The sequence below is a fragment of the Trichechus manatus genome, unplaced genomic scaffold (genome assembly GCF_000243295.1).
Source record: "Trichechus manatus latirostris isolate Lorelei unplaced genomic scaffold, TriManLat1.0 scaffold00027, whole genome shotgun sequence".
NCBI lineage: Eukaryota > Metazoa > Chordata > Mammalia > Sirenia > Trichechidae > Trichechus > Trichechus manatus.
The window spans coordinates 17,438,154-17,450,885 of NW_004443963.1; the positions used below are offsets into that span (position 1 = coordinate 17,438,154).

The 12,732-nt window shown below is 44.1% G+C and overlaps 1 protein-coding gene across 2 annotated transcripts in view; it reads left to right on the plus strand.

Annotated features, from left to right (window-relative positions):
• The first annotated feature begins 10,829 nt into the window (after positions 1-10,829).
• Positions 10,830-12,732, plus strand: part of LOC101348163 (DNA dC->dU-editing enzyme APOBEC-3) — a 17,122-nt gene continuing 15,219 nt past the window's right edge. Inside the window, exon 1 of one of the 2 annotated variants that reach the window (XM_023729052.1) lies at positions 10,830-10,988. In XM_023729052.1, the coding sequence (XP_023584820.1) occupies positions 10,957-10,988 (32 nt within the window). In that variant the 5' untranslated portion in view covers positions 10,830-10,956. The remainder of the gene's footprint in view (positions 10,989-12,732) is intronic. The other variant, XM_023729053.1, reaches the window with a different exon arrangement.

The window sequence follows — 12,732 nt, forward strand, 5'->3', positions numbered from 1 at the left end:
GTATGGCAAGACTTGGTCTCTCATAGTTTGGACATGTTATCAGGAGGGACTAGTCCCTGGAGAAGGACATCATGTTTGGTAAGTAGAGGGCCAGCTTAAAATAGGAAGATCCTCAACCAGGTGGATTGACAGGGTGGCTGCAACAATGGGCTAAAACATAACAATGATTGTGAGGATGGTGCAGAACAGGGCAGTGTTTCATTCTGTTACATAGGGTCACTATGAGTTGGAATCAACTCGATGGCATCTAACAACAACAAAATGTGCATACAGTCACATACATGCATATACACATACATATTCATACACCTATATACGCTTACATATATATAAAAGCAAAGATGTGTCTTTAAGGACTAAGGTGTGCCTGACCCAAGCCATTGTGTTTTCAATCACTTCATATGCATGTGAAAGCTGAACAATGAATAAGGAAGACCAAAGAAGAGTTGATGCCTCTGAATTATGGTGTTGGCAAAGAATATTGAATATACCATGGACTGCCAGAAAAACGAACAAATCTGTCTTGGAAGAAGTACAGCCAGAAGGCTCCTTAGAAGTAAGGATGGGCAAGACTTCATCTCACATACTTTGGACCTGTTATCAGGAAGGACCAGTCCCTGGAGGAGGACATCATGCTTGGTAAAGTAGAGTGTCGGTGAAAAAGAGGAAGACCCTCAGCAAGATGGACTGACACAGTGGCTGCAGCAATGGGCTCAAGCATAACAATGATTGTGAGTATGGCACACGACCAGGCAGTGTTTCATTCTGTTGTACATAAGGTCACTATAAGTTGGAACAGACTTAACGGCACCTAACAACAACAACAACATATATACACACATATAAACCCACATATACATATCTATATATAATCAATTAATTTTTGAGTTGTGTAAGACAATGCAAGGGGGAAGAATAGTCTTTTCAGCAAATGATGCTGGGACAACTGGATATCAACATGCAGAAGAACAAAATTGGACCTCTACCTCACACCATATACTACATTAACTCAAAATGGATCAGAGACCTAAATATACAAGATAAAACTATAAAACTCTTAAAAGAAAACATAGAAATAAATCTCCATGACTTTGGATCAAGCAATGGTTTCTTGGATATGACAGCAAAAACACAAGTGACAAAAGAAAAAATAGATAAATTATACTTCATCAAAATTTAAAACTTTTGTTCTTCAAAGTACACCGTCAAGAAAGTGAAAAGACAACCCACAGAATGGAGAAAATATTTACAAATTATATGTCTGAGAATGATTTGTATCCAGAATATATCAACTCTTAAACTCAACAATAAAAAACCAAATAATCCAGTTTTAAAATGAGCAAAAGATTTAAGTAGACATTTCTCCAAAGAAGATATACAAATGACTGATAGCACATGGAAAGTTCTCAATATCATTAGTCACTAGGGAAACGCAACTCAAAGCCACAATGAGATACTACTTCACACTTACTAGGATGGCTAGAATAAAAAGATAAATAATATAAGTATAGTCAAGAATGTGGAGAAATTGAAGGCCTCATATATTGCTGATGGGAATGTAAAATGGTACAGCCATTTTGGAAAACAGTTCGGCAGTTCCTCAAGGAGTTGAACATAGAACTACGATATGGCCCAGCAATTCCACTCCTAGGCGTATACCTAAGAGAATTAAAAACAAATTTTCACACAAAAACTTGTACACAAATGTTCATAGCAGCATTATCCATAATAGACAAAAAAGTGGAAACAACCCATCAAATGATGAACGGATAAACAAAATGTAGCATGTCTATACAATGGAGTATTATTCAGTCATAAAAAGAAATGAAGTACTGATACTTGCTACAACATGAATGAACTTTAAAACATCATGCTAAGCAAAAGAAGTCAGACACAAAAGCCGTCACATTATATGATGTCATTAATCAAATGCCCAGAATAGGCAGATCTATAGAGACAGAAAACGTATTAGTTGTCACCAGGGGCTGGGGTGAGGGACGTAGGGAGGTACAGCTAACAGGTATGTGGTTTCTTTTGGAGGTCTTATAAAATGTTCTGGTATTAGATAGTGATGATGGTTGCACAACTTTGTGAATATACTAAGAAACACTGAATTGTATGTACACTTTAAAAATAATGATAATTTTTTTATTATTGTTATGGAGGAATTTATAGAAATCTAATGCCGGCTCACGTCAGTTCATGTGGTGATATGCCTAAGGACATTCAGTGCCTAGTTTTGCTCTGAAAAAGACAGACATGGCCTGATAAGCTCTCCAAAGGAAAGGCTAGCAGGGCTTACTTAGTATGGATTGGACCAGGAGGAGGAGAGCACAGAGTCATGGTAGGTCCAGCCCAGGAGACAGGAGTTTGCCAGCTCTCTGTGGAATAGTGTATGTGGGTGGCATCACCCAAGAGGTGAGCGTTGAAGCCTGAGATAGGACCAGATCCCAGAGTGCAGGACTTAGAGGGAGGGGAGGGGCCTCACATGAGGAGGAAGAGGACCCCCACTAGGAGATAGGAAGGGAAACTGCAGAGGCAGAGGAGGAAGGTGGGGCACCCCAGAAGCCCAGGGTGTTTTATTAGCCTTAGTCACTTATCTCCTCACAGGGGTGGTTGAACTGACTGGAGAACTTCCCTTCCCCCCACCCAGGGTTCTGAGGATGGTGTACAGTAAGAAAAACAGTCACACTGTAGCTGAATGCATGGCATGGGAGACTTGGTAGTGCAGTTGTTAAGAGCTCAGGCTGCTAACCAAAATGTTGGCAGTTCAAATCCACAGCCACTCCTTGGAAACCCTATGGGGCAGTTCTATTCTGTCCTATAGGGTCGCTATGAGTCAGAACCAATGGCACCTAACAACAACAACATGGAGTAAAGCAGCCGGGGAATGTCAACCACGCAGGGTCAGAACATGGAGCAACATTCCAACCACCCAGGAGGTCCTTCAAGGAGGAGCTCTCAGAGGTGGCTTTGGGCCACCTCTTATATCATTTTCCAGTCTGAGTCATTACCAGGTGTGTCTTTTGGTGATTCAGCAAAGTGCGTTATTTTTGAGCTGTTTACCCCATTGGTTGAGGATATGCATGTATGCTTTCATGTTCCAACCGCTGCACCTGCAGATGCTATTTCTGGGTTTTATTTGATACACTCCACCTGTGCCCTGCAAGACGCTTCCTGAGCTGTTGTGTTTGCATTATGCCCAATCAGGGGTCACCCACAGTGTCATTGCAGGCTGACATTACAAGCAGAGGATCTGGAAGAGAGTCGAGAGCTGCATCAGGGCACCAAAGAGGTCAAGTGGATCCCAGTCACAGCTCTGTTGTCTCTCCACATCTGCCCTTCCCCCACGGACTTGCAGGTCCAGATGCTCCTGTGCCTTGTCTGGGTTTCTGTGGTATCCACCCTCAGGCTGCTCTTCTGGAGGCCCCATCCATCTGCAAAGTTACTTCCCAAACAGCTGGTGGTGGTCTTACTTGGAGCCTGGTGCCCCCTGGCGGGCTTAGCAGACACATGCTGGGTAGACACGTGCTGAGTTACAGTTGCTGGTGCTGGGTTCCAGAAGTCAAGGATCTTCTCCTTTTCTGGGGGCAGGTCTCAATTTAAAAATCATTGCTTCATTTCAGAGGCTTATGGCATCAGATTTGCCTTCATTACTGGAAGCCAGCAACAGAAGCTTCTGGTATGAGCTCAAGGTGAAAGGGAAAGAGAAAATCACAGAGTTAAGCCAAAGAAAGAAGAAGGCTAGAATTTAAGAGAGAAAGAGAAGTTTATGAAAAAGAAAACACAACCAAAAGTGGAATCAATTGAGAAGATCAAAAGGTGTTTCATTTTCAATTATTATAAATAGCACTTGGAAAGTCTTATAAACAAGATAGGAGATACCAATAAACAACATCAGCAGTGAGAAGGGGATGTAAGAAATATGGTGATTATAGAAATTAAAAGAAAATTCTTAAAACTGAATCCCAATAAATCTGGAAAACCTATGATGCCAGTTTACTGGACAGTGTGTGTCATGGATTGAATTGTGTCCCCCAAAAATATGTGTCAACTTGGCTAGGCCATGATTCCCAGTATTGTATGATTGTCCTCCATTTTGTGATGTGTTGTAAATCTTAGCCTCTATGCCTGTGGTTATGGTCCAATTTGGGAGTGAGCTGTCCATTATGTTAATGAGGCAGGATTAGGTCATGTTAATGAAGATTACATTATGTTTGTTATGTTAATGAGGTACGATTAGGGTGGGATGTATCTTGAGTCACAGCCCTACAAGAGAAGTGAGCAGAGAGGAGGGACCTGACTATTACCAAGAAAGAAGAGCATAGTGTGTCCTTTGGACCCTGGGTCCCCGCACTGAGAACCTCCTAGACCCAGAGGAAAATTGATGCCAAGACTCATGTAGATCTCCAAGGAACACTGGGCCCGAGACAAGGACTTTTCACTAGAGCCAACAAAGAGAGAAAGCCTTCCCCTAGAGATGGCACTCTGAAATCAGACTTCTGGCCTCCTAAAATGTGAGAAGATAAATTTCTTTCTTTCTTTTTTTTTCTCATTCAAAAATTTATACACAAATTGTTTTGTGACATTCTTTGCAATCCCCGCAGTGTGTCAGCACTCTCCCCCTTTCCACCCCGGGTTCCCCATATCCATTCATCCAGTTCTCCTGTCCCTTCCTGTCTTTTTGTCTTTCCTTTGGGGCAGGTGTTGCCCATTTGCTCTTGTATATTTGACTGAACTAAGAAGCACGTTCCTCACGTGTGTTATTGTTTTATAGGCCTGCCTAGTCTTTGGTTGAAAGGCAGACTTCAGGAGTGGCTTCAGCTCTGAGTTAGCAGGGTATCCAGGGGCATAGTCTCGGGGGTTCCTCCAGTCTCTGTCAGACCAGTAAGTCTGGTCTTTTTTTGTGAATTTGAATTTTGTTCTACATTTTTCTCCCGCTCTGTCCCGGACCCTCTATTGTGATCCCTGTCAGAGCAGTTGGTGGTAGTAGCCAGCCATCATCTAGTTCTTCTGGGCTCAGGTTGGTGGAGGCTGTGGTTCTTGCTGTCCATTAGTCCTTTTGGACTAATATTTTTCTTGTGTCTTTGGTTTTCTTCATTCTCCTTTGCTCCTGACAGGATGGGACCAATAGATGTATCTTAGATGGCCAATCACAAGCTTTTAAGACTCCAGACACTACTCACCAAAGTAGGATGTAGAACATTTTCTTTAGGAACTATGTTATGCCAATTGAGCTAGGTGTTCTCCAAGACCACGGTCCCCAGCCCTCAGCCCCAGTAACTTGGTCCCTCAAGGTGTTTGCATGTGTCTACGAAGCTTCCATAACTTTGCCCTGGTCAAGTTGTGCTGACTTTCCCTATATTTGTGTGTTGTCTTTCCTTCACCAAAGTTAACACTTGTCTACCATCTAGTTAGTGATTTCCCCTTCCCACCCCTGCCTTCCCTCGTAACCATCAAAAATTGTTTTTCTCTGTATATAAACCTTTTCTTGAGTTTTTATAATAATAATGATCTCATACAATATTTGTCTTTTCGTGATTGACATATTTCACTCAGCATAATGCCTTCCGGATTCATCCATGTTGTGAGATGTTTCGTAGATTCATCATTGTTCTTTATTGTTGCATAGTATCCCTTTGTGTGTATGTACCATAGTTTGTTTATCCATTCATCTGTTGATGGTCACTTAGGTTGTTTCAATCTTTTTGCTATTGTAAATAATGATGCTGTTACCAGATGGAAACCTCAAATTCTGCTCAACATGACTTGTATGGGCCAATAAATGAGAGACGTAGGTGGGAGAGCAGAAACGAACCTTTATTTCATTGCGCAAGGAAAGGAGGCAGTCAGAGCGGCTGCTGCCAAGACTGCTCCCTGAGGGTGAGGGGAAAAGTTATTTTTTAGGGGTTTACAAGCAGGGAGTTCATACAAGTTACATCAGCAACATTCTTAATCATACTAGACAGGCACAATCGGGTTTACATATAACTTCACGCATCACCAGGATTTTCATGGAACAGACTAAGCAAAGGAGCTAGGATTCTAATAAAAAGATGTGAGGTAGGCCAAGCAAAGGAGCTAGGATTCTAAAGCAAAGTTGAGGGGCAAGCCAAGTAAGCTGCTTGAGGCAGTGGAATTTTCCGCAGCCTGGGGACCTCTGCTTTAATGCAGTGAACATGGGTGTGCCTGTGTCTATTCTCGTGATGGCTCTTATTTCTCTAGGATATATTCCTAGGAATGGGATTGCTGGATCATATGGTATTTCTATTTCTAGCTTTTTAAGGAGGCATCATATCGTTTTCCATAGTGGTTGTACACTTTACATTCCCACCGGCAGTACATAAGAGTTCCAATCTCCCTGCAACCTCTCAGCGTTTGTTATTTTCTGTTTTGTTTTGTTTTTTATTAGTGCCAGTAATTTCAGGATGAGATGGTGTCTCACAGTAGTTTTGATCTGCATTTTTCTAATGGCTAATGATCGCGAGCATTTTTTCATGTGTCTGCTAGTAGCCTGAAGGTTTCTTTGGTGAAGTGTCTGTTCATATCCTTTACCCATTTTTTAATTGGATTGTATGTCTTTTTGTTGTTGAAGTGTTGAAGTATTTTATAGATTTTAGAGATTAGACCTTTGTTGGATATGTCCTAGCCAAAAATCTTTCCCACTCTGTAGGTTCTCTTTTTACTCTTTTGGTGAAGTCTTTTGATGATCATAAGTGTTTAATTTTTAGGAGATCCTAGTTACCTAATTTATCTTTCTGGTGTTTGTGCATTGTTAGTTATGGTTTGTATTCTATTTATTCCATGTATTTGGCCCCCTAGCGTTGTCCTTATTTTTTCTTCTATGATCTTTATCATTTTAGGTTTTATACTTAGGTCTTTTATCCATTTTGAGTTAGTTTTGTGTATGGCGTGAGGTATGGGTCCTGTTTCATTTTTTTATAGATGGACATCCAGCTTTGCCAGCACCATTTGTTTAAAAGACTGTCTTCTCCCCAGTTAATGGACTTTGGTCCTTTGTCAAAGATCAGCTGACCATAGGAAGATGGATTTATACCTGGGTCCTCGATTCTGTTCCATTGATCTACGTGTCTGTCGTACCAGTACCAGGCTGTTTTGACTATCGTGGCTGTATAGCAGGTTCTGAGGAGAGAATAAATTTCTGTTTGTTAAAGCCATCCACTTGTGGTATTTCTGTTATAGCAACACTGATAACTAAGACAGTGAAAATCAATGGGGTACAAATATGGAAAGATTTTATGTTTCCTCCACTTACTGTCTTCTGTAGTGTTCCATTGTAACTTCTTCTTCCATCTGTTATGGATTGAATTGTGTCCCCCCAAAATGTTTGTCAACTTGGCTAAACCATGATTCCCAGTATTGTGTGATTGTCCACAATTTTGTCATCTGATGTGATTTTTTTATGTGTTGTAAATCCTACCTCTATGATGTTAATGAAGCAGGATTAGAGGCAGTTATGTTAATGAGGTAGGACTCAAACTACAAGATTAAGTTGTATCTAGACTCAATCTCTTTTGAGATATAAAAGAGAGAAGCAAGCAGAGAGACTGGAGGACCTCATTACCACCAAGCAAGAAGAGCCAGGAACATGCGTCCCTTGGTCCTGAGGTCCCTGTGCTGAGAAGCTCCTAGACCAGGGGAAAACTGATGACAAGGGCATTCCCCCAGAGCTGACAGAGTGTGAAAGACTTCCCCTGCAGCTGGTACCCTGAATTTGGACTTTTAGCCTCCTAGACTGTAAGAGAATAAATCTCTGTTAAAGCCATCCACTTGTGGTATTTCTGTTATAGCAGCACTAGATAACTAAGACACCGTCCCTTAAGAACATCTTGGGAAGATTTTGTAACTTCTGGTCACGTTGGGGTATCAAAAAGTCCAGGCTAATTGAACGCTTTAGTACATATCCCACATATCCCAGCCAGGCTTAGCCAGAGGCCTTGCAGTGGAAGGGATGTGTTTTTGTAGACTCTTGCTCCTTCCCTCATCAGGCATCTTCCTCCTCCACAGGCGTGGGCAGGAGGAAGGTGGCAAGGGGCATGTGTCTGTTACTGAACTGATGCTGCCGTTGTTCTCTTTTGGTTGTCCCTACTTCTCCAGGAAAGACTTCACTATGAATTCTGGTTTTTCCCTCTCTGTGGCTTCCAGACACACATATAACTTTTTAGAGAAGACCTAGAGGTTGGGGAGAGGGGCTTCCCCATGGTATACTTCTGTGACATGGGAAAGCTGTTTAAGCCCAGTATCTCCAGAACCCTTTCAATTCCCACCCCTGGTGATACAACCCACAGTTCCTTGCTGCTGGGCTCTCTGGCCGAAGTTGAACATCTCTTAAGAAGCCTTCATGATAAGCCACAAATTTCCAAGAACAGCAATTGTGCTGGGGGAATCTTGCGGTGCCACGGAAAACCACACCTGCTAGTAGAAAAATGGGCAATTAATAGAAGAAACAAAACAAGCAACATAGCATGAAAAACTAAGCAACTTTATTAATCAACAGGGAACTATCAATGGGAACGTCAATTGGGAAGGTCATGTTGGAGGATGTGGCAGGTTGTGTAGGTTGGTACACTCAAATGAATAAAAATAAAATACAGTGTGACTAATAATAATAACTAACCTTTCTTTAGAGCTTTTAACATTTCAGGTACTGTGCTAATTTTTTTACCTAAATTATCACATTGTCATCTTCAATTATCTTCACATTATTTTGAATGGCAACAGAAACTTCACCATCTGAATTCAACCTTCATTCATTCACTTTCTGTAGAGGTAGGACAGCTTTCCACCAGATGAGAGCGCTGTTACACATCCTAATACCCACATGTCAACCTCACTATAGGGTTCTGCCTTCAGCCATTATCAGAACCTCCATAGAGATCACGACTTCTCCAATTGGGACAAAATCCTGTTGAGGGACAAAATATTTAGGAATGTTATTTGAAAGATACACTGTACTTCCATCCCTCCAAATATTCTGGGTTTTATCCTTAGATGGACTTAGGCCATCAGAAAGCTGTGTGTGTGTTTGTGTGTGTGCATGTATACTGCATGTGCATTGTGTGTACATGTGAGCATGTGTGTGTGCGTGTGTGTGTATTTTGCATGTGCATTGAGTGTGCATGTGTGTGCCTGTGCAAGTCCGTGTATGTACCGGTGTGATGCATGTATGAGTGAGCATGTGTAAGGGGGATAGGTACAAGTGTATGTTTCACATTTCTTTGGTCCAAACCAAGGAGCCCTGCTGGCACAGTGGTGAAATGCTCCACTGCTAACCAAAAGGTCGGCAGTTCAAACCCACTAGCCGCTCTGAGGGAGAAAGATGTGACAGTCTGCTTCCATAAAGATTACAGTCTTGGCTCTGTTCTATAGGGTCACTAGGAGTCGGGATTAACTCGACAGTAATAGGTTAATGGGTAGTTGAAACCACAACCCTTGGAGGCCTGTGTGGGCAGCAAGCCAACTCCTCTGAAGACCTAGGTTTCCTCTCCCCTGACTTTGTGGTCAGAAAAGGGAGAAGCAGGCTGGTATTATGGAGAAAGCCCTATTTTAAGTCCGACAGAGGTGGGTTCTAATTCCAGCTCCGCCATTTACAGCTGTGTGTCCTAAGGAAGTCACTTGGCCATCTCTGAGCCTGTGTCCTCATCAATACCACCAGGAGGATTAACCCTCTCCATCGCCCTCAGGCAGCAGGGAGGTTAAAGGAGGGGGCTTATGCAAAGGACCTCACCAGAATTAGGGGCTCAAAGCACACCAGTTCCTTCCCCTCCATTCTGCGGGAAGATTCACCGCCCTTGCTTCCCACCACCTCTATCACTTCTCTTCATTCAACAGGCAGCTGCTGAGCATGACTTGGGGGGCACAGCTCAGTGCTGGGGGCTCCAGCCTCCCCATCAGGGGTGGATTACCCAATAAGCAAGGTAAACACAGGCTTTCTTGTGCTTACTTACTAATCTGTAGTGAACAATTTCACATGGGTTTTACTACATCTTTGTGGGGTGTGGGATATATGCCATTTAAACATGGCTGCACTATTGACAACTGCAGCCCCCACAGGCCTCTGTGCTGTATAGGACATGTTGGAGACTTGTCAGTGATAAGAATGAGATTAGGCACGACTTGTTTTCCCAAACCTATTGCCCTGTTACTGATTGGCTTGTTTACCTGAATTCCTTCTCCCTTGCCCGAAACTTATTGTTACTCACCCAAAGCCCATTGTTCTGTTATTTGCTTCACTGCTTGCTGTATTGACTATAAATAAACTCCTGAGACTGAAGCTGGGGGTCGACTCCTCAGAGTGACCCTCCTGGCCCCACTTCTCTGTAAGAGTTGTGCAGTTGGTTACTGTCTTCGCCGTCCCGACAACCGTCGCCACTGCGACAGATGGTGCCCGTGTGAGGGGCTGCGACAGGGGGGTTGGGAGAAACAGATGCCAGCCATACCTAGAAGCAGAATCTTTGATGTGGTGAAAAAATGTGCAATTGTTCACTACAGATTAGTAAGTAAACATAAGTAAGCCCTTGCTTACCTTGTTTATTGGGTATTTGCTGCCCCCATGCCCCATTCTCTGCCCTGTTCTCTTCCCGCTGGGTCTGGAGCTGGCACAGCAGAGCCCATCTCTCCCTCTCTGGCATCATTTACTTTCTCTTTCCCTTTGCGATTCCTTTGGGTTCAACTGCCCGTAGTGGGGGGTGGGGGGGCTTCCCACCAGGGAGCAGTCCCTACCAAACAGGAAGGCCTGAGAGAAGGTAGGTCTGAGTTTGAGGAAGCAAACTACTCAAGGACTCCCCTCCCACCAAGGCCTGAAGCAGGAAGGGGGTGGGGCTGAGGCTCTGAAGACCTGGAAGGACACTCGCAGATAAAGGGGTTTCCAGAGGCCAAAGGCAGCCCCGTGAGTGGGAACTAGAGCCGAAGTGCCCAGCGCCAAGGGACAGGCCCATGTTGAGCTCACCACAGACTCCAGGAACCAGGTACCCCTGCCCGCTCTGCCCCCTGGCCCTCTCTCTGCTGCAGGCTCTTCCTCCCTGCTGTGCCTCTGTCCAGGCCCTCCTTCTGCCTCCGCCCCCCACCCCCAACCCTCCTAGTACCCCCCACTACCCAACGCCCCCAACCCTCATCTCCCCCCACCCCCGTAGTCCCAGGCCTCAGCTCATCCTCTTTGAGCTCCTTTCTGTGGGACCCACTCCCATGTAGGGTCTGTGCTCAGCTCTGAGGATCCCCTCACTGCTAATTTCAATAGATGCCTTTCCCAACCCCGCCCAGCCCTGTTCCTTCTTTGCAAAGCCTCTCAACCTGAAAGTCCACAAGGGCTGGGCCATCCCTCCCTGCCTTCTCTGTCTCCTTTCAGGGGCCGGCCCTCTGCCAGGCTGCCCACTCTACCGGCCTTCCCCAAGTTCTTGTGCTCTGGGAACACTTAGAATTCCACTAAAGGATGACTGAAGCCATTGGTGGCTTCTGTAACATTTTCACAGTTATAAACACCTTGTCCTGGTAGATGGTGGGGGGAGGAGGGAATAGCTCTTCTAGGCAAGTAGATAAATCACCTCTTCTGAGAATACCTCAACCACGAGCAGAAAGTTAGATGCAGAAGTTTCCCAACGCATCCAGCACGTAAGCTTTCACGCTTCCCGTTTTATAACTATGCAATGAAGAATGGAATTTGAGAAAAATGTAATGATAAGGAAAAATACTCATATTTTAATATTAAGTAAAAAAAGAAAGCCACCTCCATAATTGCACCATCACATAACACAATTGCTGCACACACAGGGCCCAGCTCCATCTCTTGCTAGTTCTGTGACCTGGGCAGATTACCCATGTCTGGGGGCCTCCACTTCCTCATCTATAAAGTGGGAATGGCTCCGCAGGATTTGGGGAGGGTTGAGTGAGTTCATAATGTTGGTGAAATTATAACAAAAAACAAAATTTGCTCCCAACACAGAAAAAATGCTCCACAAAGGTAGAAGAGAACGAAAACCATTTAATTCTTGAATAAGCATTAAACCAGAATGTGAAGCATCACAGGCAATCAGATAAAGAGACTGCAAAGACAGAAAGGAATCTGACCCTTTTTCAGAGGCTTGGTGGCACAGCGGTTAAGAGCTATGGCGTGCTATGGCTGCTAACCAAAAAGGTCGGCAGTTCAAATCCACCAGCCGCTTCTTGGAAACGCTATGGGGCAGTTCTGCTCTGTCCTATAGAGTCACTATGAGTCGGAATTGACTCGAAGGCAATGGGTTTATCTAAGGTATGGCAGGTATGGCACGTGCCTCGGGTGCCACTTGAAGGGGGCACCACCGAGCAGTTTCTATTAACCCTGTATGGCCCAATGTCCTTCCTCAAGCCTGGTAGACACAGAAGCAGGCATAGCAAGGGGAGGCAGCAGAGGGGGACACTTACTCCTGGACACAAGTCCACGGGGGTCCCAGACGAGGTGCAGAATGACATTCTGACACACCACAAATATGAAAGGAGACTGAGACAGCTGGACAAGAGCGGGTAAGGCATTTCTTCGGACATGTCTCGGCAATCAATGTCTATTCATCTTGAAATTGGGGGCGGGGGAGGTTGCAACTTAGAGATTGCCCGAGTCCTCCTCACCCTCACTACGCCCCTGCCCTTTTTGTAACCCAGTAGATGCAACTCCATTGATATATATTTTAAAATAAACAATAATTCTCAGGTAAGAAGATTTAAAGTTACCATTTCTCACAT